General features: G+C 42.0%; 1 protein-coding gene and 2 pseudogenes across 1 annotated transcript; all 3 read right to left on the bottom strand.

The window, feature by feature from the left end:
* Positions 1-228: 228 nt before the first annotated feature.
* Positions 229-2,058, bottom strand: LOC134395563 (zinc finger protein 347-like; annotated as a pseudogene).
* A 6,736-nt stretch (positions 2,059-8,794) lies between these two features.
* LOC134395561 (zinc finger protein 626-like) lies at positions 8,795-10,205 on the bottom strand. Its single transcript, XM_063121723.1, is given in 4 exon segments — positions 8,795-8,891; positions 8,893-9,760; positions 9,845-10,005; positions 10,192-10,205. Coding segments are annotated over 4 exon segments (1,140 nt in total).
* A 14-nt stretch (positions 10,206-10,219) lies between these two features.
* Positions 10,220-13,422, bottom strand: LOC134395560 (zinc finger protein 208-like; annotated as a pseudogene).
* Positions 13,423-19,586: the final 6,164 nt, after the last annotated feature.

Raw genomic sequence — 19,586 nt, 5'->3', positions numbered from 1 at the left:
GTGTGAGTTCTTTGATGTAGAGTAAGTACCCAACTAACACTGAAGCTCTTCCCACACTTAAAGCATTTATATGGTTTCTCCCCTGAGTTCTTCGATGTGCAGCAAGATGTGAGCTGTGAGTGAAGCTCTTTCCGCACTCTATGCATTCATATGATTTCTCTCCAGTGTGTTCATTGATGTGCAGTAAGTGCTCCACTATGAATGAAGCTTTTTCCACACAACATGCATTTATATGGTTTTTCCCGTGTGTGTTCGTTGATGTACAGTAAGTGCCCAACCAACACTGAAGCTCTCTCCACACTCCATGCATTTATATGGTTTCTCTCCTGTGTGAGTTTTTAGATGACGACTAACGCCTGATTTCCTCCTGAAGCTCTTTCCACACTCCATGCATTTATATGGTTTCTCTCCTGTGTGAGTTTTTAGATGACGATTAAGGTCTGAGTTCCCAATGAAGCTCTTTCCACATTCCATGCATTTATATGGTTTCTCGCCCGTGTGAGTTCTTTCATGGATAGTAAGAGTTCCACTACAACTGAAACTCTTTCCACACTCCATGCATTTATATGGTTTCTTGCCAGTGTGAGTTTTTTGATGGATAGTAAGGGTTCCACTATCACTGAAGCACTTTCCACACTCCAGACATTTATGTGGTTTCTCTCCTGTGTGAGTTCTTCGATGTACAGAAAGAGCTGAGCTCTGACGGAAGCTCTTTCCACACTCCATGCATTTATATGGTTTCTCTCCTGTGTGAGTTCTTTGATGTACAGAAAGAGCTGAGCTCTGATGGAAGCTCTTTCCACACTCCATGCACTTATATAGTTTCTCCCGTGTGTGAGTTCTCTGATGTGCAATAAGATGTGAGCTATGAGCGAAGCCCTTTCCACACTCCATGCATTTATATGGTTTCTCTCCTGTGGGAGTTTTTAGATGACTACTAAGGTCTGAGTTCCCACGGAAGCTCTTTCCACATTCCATGCATTTATATGGTTTCTTTCCTGTGTGAGTTCTTTGATGTACAGTAAGTACCCAACTAACACTGAAGCTCTTCCCACACTCAAAGCATTTATATGGTTTCTCCCCTGTGTGAGTTCTTCGATGTGCAGCAAGATGTGAGCTGTGACTGTAGCTCTTTCCGCACTCTATGCATTCATATGGTTTCTCTCCAGTGTGTGTTCATTGATGTGCAGTAAGTGCTCCATTATAAATGAAGCTTTTTCCACACAACATGCATTTATATGGTTTCTCCCCTGTGTGTGTTCGTTGATGTACAGAAAGAGCTGCGCTCTGATGGAAGCTCTTTCCACATTCCATGCATTTATATGGTTTCTTTCCTGTGTGAATTTTTAGATGAATACTAACGCCTGATTTCCTCCTGAACCTCTTTCCACATTCCATGCATTTATATGGTTTCTCTCCTGTGTGAGTTTTTTAAGGTCTGAGTTCCCAATGAAGCTCTTTCCACATTCCAGGCATTTATATGGTTTTTTGCCTGTGTGAGTTCTTTGATGTGCAGTAAGATTTGAGCTCTGAGGGAAGCTCTTTCCGCACTCCATGCATTTATATGGTTTCTCTCCTGTGTGTGTTCTTTGATGTGCAGTAAGTGTTCCACTTCTACTAAAGCTCCTTCCACACTCCATGCATTTATATGGTTTCTCTCCTGTGTGTTTTTAGATGACGATTAAAGTCTGAGTTCCCAATGAAGGTCTTTCCACATTCCATGCATTTATATGGTTTCTCGCCTGTGTGAGTTCTTTGATGGATAGTCAGGGTTCCACTACGACTGAAGCTCTTTCCACACTCCATGCATTTATATGGTTTCTTGCCAGTGTGAGTTCTTTGATGGATAGTAAGGGTTCCACTATCACTGAAGCACTTTCCACACTCCAGACATTTATGTGGTTTCTCTCCTGTGTGAGTTCTTCGATGTACAGAAAGAGCTGAGCTCTGACGGAAGCTCTTTCCACACTCCATGCATTTATATGGTTTCTCTCCTGTGTGAGTTCTTTGATGTACAGAAAGAGCTGAGCTCTGATGGAAGCTCTTTTCACACTCCATGCACTTATATGGTTTCTCCTGTGTGTGAGTTCTCTGATGTGCAATAAGATGTGAGCTCTGAGCGAAGCCCTTTCCACACTCCATACATTTATATGGTTTCTCTCCTGTGGGAGTTTTTAGATGACTACTAAGGTCTGAGTTCCCACGGAAGCTCTTTCCACATTCCATGCATTTATATGGTTTCTTTCCTGTGTGAGTTCTTTGATGTACAGTAAGTACCCAACTAACACTGAAGCTCTTCCCACACTCAAAGCATTTATATGGTTTATAAATACGCCGAGAGAGTTGCAGGAGGAACTGACAGGTAAGGGACAGGAGCTGGAAGCGGAGCAGAGCTGGCTAGATCGGAGCGAATAGTTTGGATTTTAGCATTGAAGAAAGAGGCAAAGTCATTGGCGGCCAGAGAGGCGGGGAGAGATGGTGGATTAGGACGCGAAGAGCCGCTGAGGGTGCTTGGCATTTGACTGGATCAACGTTGAGTAGTGCTGCTGTTTGGCCAGTGAAATGGCAGAAGAGAAAGAGGTGAGAACAAATTTGTAATGGACAAAGTCCGCCCAGTCCTTGGTCTTACGCCACTACTAATAGAAGAATGCTCAACGGTGCACTAAGAGACTGAAGAAATAAAAAGAGGAGTGACTTCACTTTGCAGAGTAATAAATGCAATAAAGGAATAGAACCTTTCTAAAATATTAATTTATTTGAAAAAATATATGGGCGTCATCAATTACTTGAATTGCAGCAGGAATGTAATTAAAGAAGCATAAAGAAATTTTTAAAAAAGAACAATTGGGGAAATTGGCATCTCATCCTAAATAGCAACAAGGTTATGAATTAAGTATTAGCACATAATAACTTTAAAGACAGTAACAAAGTTGAGGTTGGAGAAATTAGTCATCTTTCCCAAGTAGAGAAATTGCAGCAGGACTGCTCAGAGAAGCAATATCCCTGTTTTGTAATGCAAAACACAAGGGATGTAAATGAACCAAAAAAACCCAAAAAACATTAGCAAGATTGGAAACCGGCTTCGTTTTAAGAATGTAAAACAAAGAAATGCAAATACCCTCTTATATTAAACTGCTCCTGCTGTGCAAGTAAAATTGAACTGTGGTTAATCAAGGGAGCATTAACGTTTTAATTTTAAAAAGGAGGGTTAGAAAAAAAACAGTAATTACACTTAGCAAAGGAAATCCGTTTATTATAAAAGCACGGAGGTCGGAAAACAAACCGCTCCTAATCATCCACTTGTAATGAAACATGAGAAATCAGCAGATCGATAGAGTGTTGTTTTTTTAAAAAAGGGGGGGTTAAAGAGAGCACAAAAATAAAGGAAACAGTTTCTAAATTAATCAGTCACCACATTCAGAAGACAAAGCTGATGAATTAGCAACAAGAAAGACAAAGCACTTACCCAGTAGAACTTCATTCAGTTGCGGATTAGCACTAATGGCGGACTCACGCTGAGGAGAAAACGGCTGCTTTTGGCGCCTACCGGAAGTCGTCCTAATCAGGAAGCAAAGACCATGGGGCACATTGTTACTATTAAAACGATTTTAATGGGTTAAAACGGAAAGTGGAACGGTTTTAAAAGTCAGAAGAAACGTAACAACAACAGCATCACGTGACCACTGACGTCATCTCTGCCAACTTGTTACGTTTCATCTAGACAAGTGTAGACAGCCCCTTGATCATTTACTCTTAAAGCTTCTTTGTTCTCGGGCATGTGGGAATCTCTTCAAACATTAGACTATGTAACTTTTACTCTGTGCTGAGGCTGAGTCCCTGTAAGGGGGGGGGGCGTTCTAGGAGGTACTTTCTGGGTGGCATCTTTGTTTAGTAACTTTGATTTACTGTTAGGTGTTACTTGGCAACCTACAATACAGGTGAACAGTGTAAATCTGTATAACAAATGGATAGATGTGATGTCAACAGAAAGAGAGAGATTTCACATTGTTCCTTCTGTTTCCAAAAGAGTCAAATACAGCCCTGAGATTGTATGCTTGCTTGCATCTGTGGGGAAGAATATGATGTACCAAGTAAAAGGCAACAAACACACACAGACGCACGCGCGCGCACACACACACACACACAGTTCTTTTTTAAGGTCGCCCGAATTGCTTGCTATGCATTCCTTAGTAATGACAACACTAGAAACAAAGAGAAATGTTTTATCCAATGAGACAACGAATGTAACAGGTGACTTGTGATTGTATGCACTAAACACTTTCTCTTGTAACCTAACATGCTACTAAAAGGACCAGTAGATTGCTATTAATGTAATGACGTTGACCAATGAGCAATTGAATGCACTTTTTCTAATCAAGAGACTATACATGTTTCAAGTATTTTTTGATCGGGCTGTCCTGGTTTGATTTGATGCTAGAGTGCCCAATACTGCAGTATTGTTCTAATAAAACCTGGATAAGTTGGATTCTCAACCCCTTGTGTGTTTGATTGGGATATACGCGCCAGGGTCAGGACCTGCAAACCCTAATTGAGGGACATCAGATGGGTCCCTGTATGTTCAGAAAACCTTGGCCTGCACACAATCCCCTTTCCTCTGTCTCTTCATCAGGGATTGGTCAGGCATGGCTACTTAAGCCCTCAACATTACCTCACACTTGTCTCAGATGACAATTTCCTGTCCTGTCAGAATTCAGATAATAGAACTGATCTGGGATTTCTAATATCCAGGGAAAGTTCCCATGGATAGAGGACCATTTCCTTTGCAGATGCTTCATCTCCACATGTAGAACGCAACAAAAACAGTGACGGGGAAACAGCCCTCCTGCTCCTCGTGTGCTTACATGTTAGCAGCAGGATGATTGGATGGGGTGAGAGTCTCATAACCTTCTTAATGAGCAAATGTAGAGCATAAACAAATGTTCAGTGGGATGTGATAATAAGCCCATCTTGAGATATGATCCAGCCACATTCTTTTCCCACCACACACAAAACAATAGCTCGTGGTCAAACAGTCTTTCTGCCTTCAAAAAGTCAGTTATGGATAGATTGTACAGACAACTCGATCACTCAGATCAAGGATCATAGAATATAAAAGCAAGAATGGATCTCCTTCTGACTTAAAACGTATTTGCAGTGAAATGAATTCAGTCTGTCCCTTCTAGAAGAATCAATCTAGATCTCCTATTGTTTCAACGGGAAGCATTTGGGATCCAAAACTCCATTCTGTCTCCTACAGGATTAAATGATAGAACAGATTTATCTATATTTCTGTGAATTATGAGCATGACTGAATTTGAAAAGTTCCTCTACAGCTTTCTGATAAGTGATAGTTCACCACTCAAAGATAAAAATTGGTCTTCCACATTGCAGGTTAGTATTGGAACCATCAAGATTTACTTTAGCATTGCAAACAATACATAGATGCTCTTATGCAAATTTTGCAAGGTTATTCATTTAGAGTGACCATGTGAAAAAGAGGACAGGGCTCCTGAAACTTTAACAGTTGCATAGAAAAAGGAATTTCAGCAGGAGTCATTGTTATGCATGCAGCACCTGGTGAAATTCATTCTTCATCATGACAGTTAAAGCTGCAAGAGCCCTGGCCTGTTTTGTATCTAGTTAGTCTAGTAAAGCTCCTGCAGCTTTAACTGCTGTGATGAAGAGGGAATTTTACCAGGTGCTGCATGCTTACAAGTGACACCTGCTGAAATTTCTTTTTTTATGCAACTGTTAAAGATACAGGAGGCCTGTCATCCTTCACATATGGTCACCCTAATTGTTGTATTACTATCCCGCCTGATATCACTGGGATCTCAAAAGTAGGAAGAAAAACAAACAAACCTAGGGGATCCTAATAAATTCTTTATCCTTGATGCAGTTAGTGAGGCACCTCCAAATGCTTTCTAGCATCTCTCGTTGTGTGCTCGCATCTCCTTTGAGGAGACTTGTGCTCCCTTTGGTTTTCCTCGTTTGAGCAAGGCTTCCATTTCCTGAGCGAAGCCACCTTTTCCTTCATAGCTCCTTTGACACTGCTAGTTAACCATGACGGTGACCTCTTGGACTTGGTGCTACTTTCCCTAACCAACAGTATTTATTCTACCTGAGCTTCTCTTATTGTAGCTTTGAGGAATCCCAAAGCATTTTCAAGGGATTGAACCCTCTTGACATCACCTTTGAACTTTTTTTTTATCAGTTCCCTCATTTTAGAGAAGTTTTTTGAAGTTAAATATGACTGGGTTGGACTTCCTTGGCAATTTCCCACTAAAATATATATTACAATTGATGCCCTTATGGCCACTGTTTCAAAGTGGTTCAACAACATTCACATCTCATACTAGATCCTGTGTGATACCATTTAGGAGAAAATCCAGGGTCACCTCCCTTCTGGTTGCTTCTATTAATTTGGATGTTTATTTTGCAAACATTAAAGCTTTAATTCAACACACACACACACACACACACACAGATCTACTGAGGATTACATATCTGTGATGCATTTGAACCTAGGCCACAAACGCTTATGCTAATAAAATGGTTAATCTTTCAGGGACCACAAGGGTGGGCACTCATTAACATGGTCTACCCCCAGAAAGTTATGGATTCCAAGCAATTCCTGAATGCTCTGGGGGATTTTTCATTTCCTAAAACTCTGTTGAGGGCCTTGATGCACTATGGAATGGCCTAGTGCCAAGGGCCATTGACACACTCATTTCTAAGTGCTCTCTTCAGCATCCCTTGTTCACTGGGGAGATCCAGGCAATGAAACAAGTCAGAAGACGGCTGGAAGGGGATGAAACACACGTAGGAGGATATAATACCCCCACCCCCACCACAGCATGGTGGTGAAGGCACTGCATCCATGAGTAGCCATCAGGCTGGTTTTTTTCAAGTGGTTTGGGGGTTTACTTCCATCATACCCAGTGGATCCAATACTGGAACCCACGGAGGCCCACTGCAACTCCCAGGATAAAATCACTCACTTTCATGCTGATTTGAACACTACTATTGATGCAGCATCTGTTGAGATGTCCAGTGCATTGCCTTATTCTGTTTTGTGGGATCCTGTTTTGGGTTTTGGACCCTGAGGATGGGGACAAGGTGATTCAATCTGTTCAACCCACCACCTTGCCCATCATGGCTTATTCGAGCAAGCCACAGGGCGCTGACCAGATGGATCAGGACAGTTGTCAAAACAACATTGCATGACAGGGTGGTCCCTACTGCCTTTTTAAAATCTATTTTTATTATAAGTTTCAACAATTCAAAACAATAGAAAAGTCAAGTGTAACTACATAATTTTAAAGTCCGTTTCAAACATTACAACATCCAAAAAAAGGGCGAGATGGACAAATAAACATAAACTTCAGTAAAGAAAGACCAAATATCCAAATATAAGTCCATTCGTGAATGGTGCCTATATACCACTCTTTCAAATGTTACTGGTGTTGGTAGGTCTTCAATCTGTTGCATTACAGGTGGGGAGCTTTTATATATCCAGTGTTGTCCTATCAGTCTTTTAGCAGTCAGGAGGGCACGGAAAATTCAATTACACTGATCATGCATTACATTCCAAGAAGCAGGTACATAATTTAAGGGAATATGCACATATGAAAACATTTATTTATTTATTTATTTATTTATTACATTTTTATACCGCCCAATAGCCAAAGCTCTCTGGGCGGTTCACAAAAATGCAAAAATTGATCCTTCTGATGACTTCTTCCAAATGGAGGCAGCTATTGAGCATTTCCAGAACACGTGAACAAAAGAAACATTCACTATATGACACCACCAACAATTTGCCAGGTTATATAAATCTTTATTAAGAAGACATTGTGGCATCAAATAAACCAGATCTGAAACGAAGTTTTTTGCTAAACAAGGCATAACCCCAGGTTGATTAGACAAATAGCACATTTCAATTCCATTCCTGCTGAAAACCCCACATAACACATTTATTTACAGATAAATTTTGTGGTATTATATGCCACATAGCTGACTGCTGAGATTGTGGAGCTCTGTCCACCTAAATTATGTCGAGAACCTAATGCCATCCATTTGGAGAAAGGATAAAGACAGGAAGATTCCAAAACTGAACTAGGTGGAACATCAAACCTCAGCAGAAAAGACCAAAGTTTGGTACAGGTCAGCAAGATGGCAAGATCAGAAAAGCTGAACCCACCTTCTTAAATTGGACTGTGTGCATTTGGTCTTGTTTAACTTCAGAACCTACACCAAATGGGCCCGAAAACCCCCAGTGTGGACCCAGAGCTAATCCAAACAGAGAAACATCACCAGTCAAACTTGTAAATAGGAATCGATTTCAGAAAACAACAAAATTAAAAGTAAGTGGCAGCATGGTGGTTATATGACATTAGAGCAGTGACCACATGATTCCACTGACTTGGTCATGAAGGTTTTTTCAATAAGCATACATTTATAGGGTTTCATCACACTGTGAGTTCTGAGGTGTTCAAGGAGTTCTGACTGAAATTCTTTCCACACTCCAAACATTGAATTTGTTTTTCCTGTGCATGAGTTCTTTAATGTTTGGGAAACAGATCTCTGAGTGAAGCTCTTTCCACACCTCATTCACTTCTTTGGTTTCTTCCCAATGTGAATTCTTTGATGTCTAGTAAAATTTCCACTTTGACTGAAGCTCTTTCCACACTCCATGCATTATATGGTTTCTCTCCTGTGTGAGTTCGTTGATGTCTAGTAAGTGCTCCACTATCACTGAAGCTCTTTCCACACTCCATGCATTTATATGGTTTTACGCCTGCGTGTGTTCGTTGATGTCTAGTAAAATGTTCGCATTTCCTGAAGCTCTTTCCACACTCCATGCATTTATATAGTTTCTCTGTGTGAGTTCGTTGATGTCTAGTAAGTGCTCCACTATGACTGAAGCTCTTTCCACACTCCATGCATTTATATGGTTTCTCTCCAGTGTGAATTTTTTTATGGATTGTAAGTGTTCCACTACATTTGAAGCTCTTTCCACACTCCATGCAGTTATACAGTTTCACCCCAGTGTGTATTCATTGATGTCCAGTAAGCTGTGAGCTTTGACTGGAGCTATTCCCACACTCCATGCATTTATATGGTTTCTCTCCTGTGTGAGTTCGTTGATGTGTAGTACGTGCTCTACTAACACTGAAGCTCTTTCCACACTCCGTGCATTTATATGGTTTCTCTCCTGTGTGAATTCGTTGATGTCTAGTAAACGCTCCACTATCACTGAACCTCTTTCCAAACACCATGCATTTATATGGTTTCTCTCCTGTGTGAGTTTTTTTATGGATTGTAAGTGTTCCACTACGATTGAAGCTCTTTCCACACTCCATGCAGTTATATGGTTTCACCCAAGTGTGTATTTGTTGATGCCTAGTAAGCTGTGAGCTTTGACTGAAGCTATTCCCACACTCCATGCAGTTATATGGTTTCTCTCCTGTGTGAGTTTTTTTATGGATTGTAAGTGTTCCACTACGATTGAAGCTCTTTCCACACTCCATGCAGTTATATGGTTTCACCCAAGTGTGTATTTGTTGATGCCTAGTAAGCTGTGAGCTTTGACTGAAGCTATTCCCACACTCCATGCATTTATATGGTTTCTCTCCTGTGTGAATTCGTTGATGTGTAGTACGTGCTCTACTAACACTGAAGCTCTTTCCACACTCCGTGCATTTATATGGTTTCTCTCCTGTGTGAATTCGTTGATGTCTAGTAAACGCTCCACTATCACTGAACCTCTTGCCAAACACCATGCATTTATATGGTTTCTCTCCTGTGTGAGTTTTTTTATGGATTGTAAGTGTTCCACTACGATTGAAGCTCTTTCCACACTCCATGCAGTTATATGGTTTCACCCAAGTGTGTATTTGTTGATGCCTAGTAAGCTGTGAGCTTTGACTGAAGCTATTCCCACACTCCATGCATTTATATGGTTTCTCTCCTGTGTGAGTTCGTTGATGTGTAGAACGTGCTCTACTAACACTGAAGCTCTTTCCACACTCCGTGCATTTATATGGTTTCTCTCCTGTGTGAATTCGTTGATGTCTAGTAAACACTCCACTATCACTGAACCTCTTTCCAAACACCATGCATTTATATGGTTTCTCTCCTGTGTGAGTTTTTTTATGGATTGTAAGAGTTCCACTACGATTGAAGCACTTTCCACACTCCATGCAGTTATATGGTTTCACCCAAGTGTGTATTTGTTGATGCCTAGTAAGCTGTGAGCTTTGACTGAAGCTATTCCCACACTCCATGCATTTATATGGTTTCTCTCCTGTGTGAGTTTTTTATGGATTGTAAGTGTTCCACTACGATTGAAGCTCTTTCCACACTCCATGCAGTAATATGGTTTCACCCAAGTGTGTATTTGTTGATGCCTAGTAAGCTGTGAGCTTTGACTGAAGCTATTCCCACACTCCATGCATTTATATGGTTTCTCTCCTGTGTGAGTTCGTTGATGTGTAGTACGTGCTCTACTAACACTGAAGCTCTTTCCACACTCCGTGCATTTATATGGTTTCTCTCCTGTGTGAATTCGTTGATGTCTAGTAAACGCTCCACTATCACTGAACCTCTTTCCAAACACCATGCATTTATATGGTTTCTCTCCTGTGTGAGTTTTTTTATGGATTGTAAGTGTTCCACTACGATTGAAGCTCTTTCCACACTCCATGCAGTTATATGGTTTCACCCAAGTGTGTATTTGTTGATGCCTAGTAAGCTGTGAGCTTTGACTGAAGCTATTCCCACACTCCATGCATTTATATGGTTTCTCTCCTGTGTGAGTTTTTTTATGGATTGTAAGTGTTCCACTACGATTGAAGCTCTTTCCACACTCCATGCAGTAATATGGTTTCACCCAAGTGTGTATTTGTTGATGCCTAGTAAGCTGTGAGCTTTGACTGAAGCTATTCCCACACTCCATGCATTTATATGGTTTCTCTCCTGTGTGAGTTCGTTGATGTGTAGTACGTGCTCTACTAACACTGAAGCTCTTTCCACACTCCGTGCATTTATATGGTTTCTCTCCTGTGTGAATTCGTTGATGTTTAGTAAGTGATCCACTATCACTGAAGCTCTTTCCACACTCCATGCATTTATATGGTTTCTCTCCTGTGTGATGTTTAGTAAGTGCTCCACTAACACTGAAGCTCTTTCCACACTCCATACATTTATATAGTTTCTCTCCAGTGTGAATTTGTTTATGGATTGTAAGTGTTCCACTACATTTGAAGCTCTTTCCACACTCCATGCAGTTATACGGTTTCACCCCAGTGTGTATTCGTTGATGTCCAGTAAGCTGTGAGCTTTGACTGAAGCTATTCCCACACTCCATGCATTTATATGGTTTCTCTCCTGTGTGAGTTCATTGATGTGTAGTAAGTGCTCCACTAATACTGAAGCTCTTTCCACACTCCATGCATTTATATGGTTTCTCTCCTGTGTGAGTTCGTTGATGTGTAGTACGTGCTCTACTAACACTGAAGCTCTTTCCACACTCCGTGCATTTATATGGTTTCTCTCCTGTGTGAATTTGTTGATGTCTAGTAAACGCTCCACTATCACTGAACCTCTTTCCAAACACCATGCATTTATATGGTTTCTCTCCTGTGTGAGTTTTTTTATGGATTGTAAGTGTTCCACTACGATTGAAGCTCTTTCCACACTCCATGCAGTTATATGGTTTCACCCAAGTGTGTATTTGTTGATGCCTAGTAAGCTGTGAGCTTTGACTGAAGCTATTCCCACACTCCATGCATTTATATGGTTTCTCTCCTGTGTGAGTTCGTTGATGTGTAGTACGTGCTCTACTAACACTGAAGCTCTTTCCACACTCCGTGCATTTATATGGTTTCTCTCCTGTGTGAATTCGTTGATGTCTAGTAAACGCTCCACTATCACTGAACCTCTTTCCAAACACCATGCATTTATATGGTTTCTCTCCTGTGTGAGTTTTTTTATGGATTGTAAGTGTTCCACTACGATTGAAGCTCTTTCCACACTCCATGCAGTTATATGGTTTCACCCAAGTGTGTATTTGTTGATGCCTAGTAAGCTGTGAGCTTTGACTGAAGCTATTCCCACACTCCATGCATTTATATGGTTTCTCTCCTGTGTGAGTTTTTTTATGGATTGTAAGTGTTCCACTACGATTGAAGCTCTTTCCACACTCCATGCAGTAATATGGTTTCACCCAAGTGTGTATTTGTTGATGCCTAGTAAGCTGTGAGCTTTGACTGAAGCTATTCCCACACTCCATGCATTTATATGGATTCTCTCCTGTGTGAGTTCGTTGATGTGTAGTACGTGCTCTACTAACACTGAAGCTCTTTCCACACTCCGTGCATTTATATGGTTTCTCTCCTGTGTGAATTCGTTGATGTTTAGTAAACGCTCCACTATCACTGAACCTCTTTCCAAACACCATGCATTTATATGGTTTCTCTCCTGTGTGAGTTTTTTTATGGATTGTAAGTGTTCCACTACGATTGAAGCTCTTTCCACACTCCATGCAGTTATATGGTTTCACCCAAGTGTGTATTTGTTGATGCCTAGTAAGCTGTGAGCTTTGACTGAAGCTATTCCCACACTCCATGCATTTATATGGTTTCTCTCCTGTGTGAGTTTTTTTATGGATTGTAAGTGTTCCACTACGATTGAAGCTCTTTCCACACTCCATGCAGTTATATGGTTTCACCCAAGTGTGTATTTGTTGATGCCTAGTAAGCTGTGAGCTTTGACTGAAGCTATTCCCACACTCCATGCATTTATATGGTTTCTCTCCTGTGTGAGTTCGTTGATGTGTAGTACGTGCTCTACTAACACTGAAGCTCTTTCCACACTCCGTGCATTTATATGGTTTCTCTCCTGTGTGAATTCGTTGATGTCTAGTAAACGCTCCACTATCACTGAACCTCTTTCCAAACACCATGCATTTATATGGTTTCTCTCCTGTGTGAGTTTTTTTATGGATTGTAAGTGTTCCACTACGATTGAAGCTCTTTCCACACTCCATGCAGTTGTATGGTTTCACCCAAGTGTGTATTTGTTGATGCCTAGTAAGCTGTGAGCTTTGACTGAAGCTATTCCCACACTCCATGCATTTATATGGTTTCTCTCCTGTGTGAGTTTTTTTATGGATTGTAAGTGTTCCACTTCGATTGAAGCTCTTTCCACACTACATGCAGTTATATGGTTTCACCCAAGTGTGTATTTGTTGATGCCTAGTAAGCTGTGAGCTTTGACTGAAGCTATTCCCACACTCCATGCATTTATATGGTTTCTCTCCTGTGTGAATTCGTTGATGTTTAGTAAGTGATCCACTATCACTGAAGCTCTTTCCACACTCCATGCATTTATATGGTTTCTCTCCTGTGTGAGTTTTTTTATGGATTGTTTCTCTCCTGTGTGAGTTTTTTTATGGACTGTAAGTGTTCCACTACGATTGAAGCTCTTTTCACACTCCATGCAGTTATACTGTTTCACCCCATTGAAGCTCTTTTCACACTCCATACATTTATATTGTTTCTCTCCTGTGTGAGTTTTTTTATGGACTGTAAGTGTTCCACTACGATTGAAGCTCTTTCCACACTCCATGCAGTTATATGTGTTGATGTCCAGTAAGCTGTGAGCTTTGACTGAAGCTATTCCCACACTCCATGCATTTATATGGTTTCTCCCCTGTGTGAGTTTGTTGATGTCTAGTATGTGCTCCACTATCACTGAAGCTCTTTTCACACTCCATGCATTTATATGGTTTCTCTCCTGTGTGAGTTCGTTGATGTCTAGTAAGTGCTCCACTAACACTGAAGCTCTTTCCACACTCCATACATTTATATAGTTTCTCTCCTGTGTGAGTTTTTTTATGGACTGTAAGTGTTCCACTACGATTGAAGCTCTTTCCGCACTCCATGCAGTTATACTGTTTCACCCCAGTGTGTATTCGTTGATGTCCAGTAAGCTGTGAGCTTTGACTAAAGCTATTCCCACACTCCATGCATTTATATGGTTTCTCTCCTGTGTGAGTTTTTTTATGTATATTCAATTTAGAATGATCTTTGAATATCTTCCCACACGCCACACACGTGTTCCTTTCCTTTTCTTTCAGATCTTCTTGTGACATCTGCAGTTCATGGATGTCATTACCCTGAAAAACAGGATTTCCTCTTCATTGCTGGGTTTTGCCTGTGATATTTTGGTCCCCGTTGTTTCTGAAATATCCCTTTTCCCTCTCCATGGTGGGTAGTTTTCCATAACACCAGAAATCCCTCTTGATATTTCCCACTGTGCTGCCCATCACCTGCTTTGGGGAGAAAAAGAAAGTCTTGTTAGGAGTTCAAGGAAGAAACCATGGAAATCAAGAGTGATCGAGTCCAGTATCTACTTCACTATGAGAGCATTCAGAAGAGACATCTACCCCTTAGTGCATTGGTTAGTGCGCTTGACCTCCAGGCTTCCTGTCTGCTGCCTTTGTCTGGCCAAAGAACAATGGTCTCTTTGCAGGCCCAGACCCCTGACCCTGCACTCTCTGTGTGAGATCTTCTCCTCCGTGCAAAAGATTGTTTCAGCTTTTTGCATATGGGCCACAAAAGGTGGGCAGACTTAGGATGGAGCTGCAACCTAAGGAGTGGCACCAAAGGAGGTCAGTCCTTTGGGGTAGCCAGTAAGGGGATGAACAAGGACAAGGTCTGAAGCGCGGAACGAAGGGACTGACCATGCATCTCCCATCGTACGTATAGAATGCGTTATTAGCCATACAGCTATTGCCTGTTGGCAGGGGAGATGTTTTTAAAAAGCCGCAGAGTGGTGGAAGGGCACAAGGAGCAGCCATTGAAAGGCAGAGGGAGATATGGTGACCAGAGACCACTGGGTCAGTATGCGGTTATGGAACTCAACAGGCTTTTGGTTGCTCCTAAGCTGTCTCCGATATCCAAGAGCCTGAGTAGCCCAGGTGACAGTCCCCCGGTATTGGAAGCACTGCCACTGCTGAAACAACAGCCCTCCAAGACTTGATCCTGGATGAATGTGCCAACGTTGCCTGTATCTCAGAGAACCGGAGGAATTACACTGGAGGAGTAAATCCCTCTCACTACATTTAAAGTCATCACTACATTTTGTCATAAAGAATTTAACTATGCACCATGTGAAGAAGACCTTCCTTTTATCTGTCTGGAATCTCCCACCAATCAGCTTCATGAGATGACCCCATTGGGGTCTAGTATTATTGGGAAAAGAAAAAATGTAGCCTGGGGGCACCCTAATAGGTACTCCACACTGGTGGACCCTCATGCCGAACTTACAGGGAGTCCCAGCAGAAAAGGCCTGAGGATCTGATTTCCAGCAGAGCAGGCAGGGTGTGAATCGTGCTGCAGGCAGAGCCTCAGGACCTCCCTTGCCCAGCCACCTGGGACATGAGATGGCCCCTGTCCGCCCTGTCATGGCCTTGCAGGAGTCATAGATTGGAGCCAGAGATCTGGTTCCTTCACATCCCATTTCACATCGGGATCATCTAGTGCTTTTAACCTGAAGGTTTCGTTGCACACCAGCCAAGCTGGCCCGAGATATTTGGGAGAGCATCTCAATATAATATCCAGCTACCTGGTCTGGGCCATCCCTTTATCGGCATGCTAGAATTTTGTGATGCCCATAACAATGATGTAACCCGCCAGCCAGTTTGCTTCGCCTTCCTGATCTCTATCTTTGTCCATATCCCTCTCCTTCTTGTTGGCCCCTCTGAATAAGAAGGAAAATTATCAACATATCCTCCCTTCCAAGTTTTCCCATTTGTGGCTGGGAGGAATTGATCTCTTGGGGGTGAGGCTAGACACCACCCTATGCTGGACTACAGGTCTCTTAGGCAAAGCGTAACGTCTGCACTGTAGGGGCGTCTCTCCGGCTCCGAGCAATCTGTGTTGCAAATATGGCCATGTATCAGCCATGCTTTTAAGCACATTCACATGCACCCGTTCACCCATAATATAAATACACTCACACACTGCCAACATGCACAGTCTTGCCAGATCACCCACCCCTAAACACACGCACAAGGACTGATCCCTTGCACAAATTAAACCTTCTCTGGCATATACAGTACATGTAGTAGTAGCAGCATTTATAAAGTACTGGAAGTCAGCACTGCTGGCAATAAATACATGTTAATGATCAAGTGCAACAGCATAAGGACGGCACTAAAGGAGAGAATACTGCAAGATATTCATATAGCCCATGCAACCATGAATATTATTTTTCTGAGTGGGCGATTATTTCAAACACTTACATTAATGCAGTGAGGCACTCCAGAGAATGACCGGTCCAGAGAGTCCGAGGGGCAGCAGCCCCCAGTGGGAGGGGCAGCAGCACCAGCATTTCCGGGCCTTTGGCTACCAGGAGGCTGAGGGGCTCCACCAGGCTTGCAGCTGCCTCCACCAATGGCTGTTACAAAATCTACATCATGTCAATTATTTCAAACAAATTGGACAGGAAGATCTATGGGTCAAAATCATTATTAAAAAAATGAATTACTATCTTCTAGCACCAGCTACAGAGCAACTAGGCACAACTAACTCAAGCAAGTGAGCCAAACCACATACCACAGAGGATGGCTAAAAACAACCATCACTGTTGGGAAATAATTTCCTCCATGACTCAAAATTTCTGATCCCAAGTTTCATGACCCAGCAAAGGTTTTAGGACACACAGAAGAGCACAGAATCAGAGCAGGCTAGGAAGTTGGACACTTGGCATTAAGTCTTCATGTGTCCTGGGGCAGAGAGACACAAGGAGCAAGAGGAGCAAATCAAACACAAACATACACATACTATATGATTTAATGCACCAGCCTTCCCCAACCCATCTTGGCTGGGAATGATGGGAGCTGTATTCCAACACATCTTGAAGGCACTGGGTTTGGGAATACATAATAACACAGTTGGGGTAACTGGACCCCCTGCCCAGATTATTTAACCTTTTAGGAAGACAGTAAAAACATTTTTTCTTTCTCCCCCACTCATCTCTCTCTGGCTCTTCCCCCAGTTTTCTCTCCCCTCCCCAAATTCTGTCCCTGTGTGTCCCCTAAATTATACCTATTCCTTAATTTAGAAAATAGCTTTTTAAAAAAGTTGCCACTGAGCCCATCAGTTGATTTAAAGCAGCATTCCCCAACCCAGGGCCCTCCAGATGATGTAAAAACTAGAATGTTAATTTCCCCCTGACACACAAACACGCATTCAGACATGTGTGTACACGCATGCCCACACACATGTACCCAGAAGCACCCACTCACACACACGCACCTGCACACACACACCAGGACACTCTACTGAGAGCTACGTCCATTCCCCCTTGATATTTCCCCTCGCAAACCCCACTTCCCCTTTAAGGTAGGGTGACCATATGACCGGATTTGCCCGAGTTTTTGATGGCAAATCGGGGAGGGGGAGGGGAAATCCGGATTTCCCCCAAAGAGCAGCTCTAATGGGAATTAACAAAAATGCTTATAACTCTGTCATTTTTAAAGATAAAGACATGAAACTTGGCACAATGGTAGGTCGTAGGAAGGGCTTTAGTCATACCAAATTTGAAACAGATCCATTCATCCATTGATTTTTTAGGACTTTTTTAAAAATTGAGGTTTTAAAATTATTTTTTAAATCGTCATTTTTAAAGATTAAACTTTGCACCATGAAAGGATTTAGGTAGAGCTTTAGCCACACCAAATTTGAAACAGATCCGTTCATCCGTTGATTTTTCAGGATTTTTTTAAAAATTGAGGTTTTAAAATTATTATTTTTAAAATTGTCATTTTTAAAGATAAAGAGATGAAAATTTGTACCATGATAGCTTTTAGGTAGAGCTTTAGCCATACCAAATTTGAAACAGATCTGGGGCCAGTAGCAAACCCTGTTAACAAAAACAGCAGCTTGCAATGAGTGAAGATACAGTCAGAAAAGATATTTCAGGGAAGGGGAGAATGTAACACACAGAGTATAGCAAAAGCTTCAAAGTACAGCAAAACCTACAAAAGTAGGAGTGAGTGAAATTAATTTCAGATACATTGAATCTCTCACTTGTTCTTTATTTCAGTGATTTTAACATTAAGATGTTATTTAGAACAGATTTGTCTTAAATGTGTGCTGTAAAATCAGACACGTGACCAAGGCTATGTTCGGGTGGGCACGCCCCCTTGGTGCTGGACACGGCCCCTTGGGCGACCATGTTGTCCTCCTTTTTGGTTGCCAAAATATGGTCACCCTAAAATATCAGGCAGTAACATTGCACCAGGGACAAAGAGGCCATAGCTAGGCATGGCGAAATCCCAAGGTGATCCCTGAAATCCTCCCTCTGCGTCCACATGACACACAGGGGATCCCGAATCAGGGAGGGATCATCCCTCCCTTGCCCCGGGATTTCGCCCTCCCCTTTGGCCCCAGTTTTTCCATGGTTTTGCCATGGTTTCTCCGCAGAACGTGTGGCCAGGGTTGACCCGGCTCCCTGCAATTCCTCACAAAGACCTGGGAGCTGCTGCACCCATCAGGGTAGGGTGGGGGGAGCAGGGAAAATAATTTAAATTTTAAAAAACAACTTACCATTAGCGCAAGGGTGTTTGTGCGCTGCTGCCCCTTTAATTTTTTTTTTTTTAATGGCGGGTGTGACGTCTTTTCTTCTGAGGTCGTCATGCATCGCATGTAAACAGAGGAGGGATCTCACGATAAACACATTGTGGGATCTTCCTTCCTCTGTTGCGGGCTAACAGGTAGGTCTAGCTAAGAACAGAGTCTCAGGTCTAGGGACCCTTTCCCGTTAAGACCCTCTCTTAACTCTTTGATGGCCCTTTGTTTATTTATTTATTTATTTATTTATTTTATTACATTTAGGTCCTGCCTTTTTTCCTCCCAAGGAATCCAAGGCAGCATACATAATCCTCCTCCTCCTCTTCTCCATTTTATCCTTACAGCAACAACCCTGTGAGATAGGTTGGGCTGAAAGTCTGTGACTGGCCAAAACCACCCAGTGAGCTTCCATGGCTGAGTGGGGACTAGAACCCAGATCTCCCACTGGGTGACTTTGAGCCTGTAACTCATTCCCAGTTTAACCTACCTCACAGGTTGTTGTGAGGATAAATGGAGAGGAGGAGGATTGTGCATGTCACCTTGGGCTCCTTGGAGGAAAGGCAGGATAGAATTGCAATAAATAAATAAATAATGTATATGAGCAAACATTACTTTCATTTCCAGTGATCATGTCAACTAAAGCCAATGTTTTAAAAGGAGGAGGCAAACCTTGGTAGGTAGCACTTAAAAAAATAATAATAGAGAAGGATTATTTTTCTATGAAGAGTCCAGCCGCAAACTGCTAGTGAGCAGAGTATAAGGGTTGGCTCTACTGACATAGATCTCGCAAAATAGTGTTGCGGCTATTATCTTATATTACACACCCACACACACATTGCAAAAAATCTAAAAGTTCAGGTGGCACCAAGAACATCAAAACATTATACAACTTGCCTCTCAAACTCCAGACGTTTGTGACCATATCTCCCATCATCCCTTGCC

This window comes from Elgaria multicarinata, chromosome 3 (assembly GCF_023053635.1).
Source record: "Elgaria multicarinata webbii isolate HBS135686 ecotype San Diego chromosome 3, rElgMul1.1.pri, whole genome shotgun sequence".
In the NCBI taxonomy this organism is placed as follows: domain Eukaryota; kingdom Metazoa; phylum Chordata; class Lepidosauria; order Squamata; family Anguidae; genus Elgaria; species Elgaria multicarinata.
This window is presented reverse-complemented; position numbering and strand designations above follow the sequence as displayed.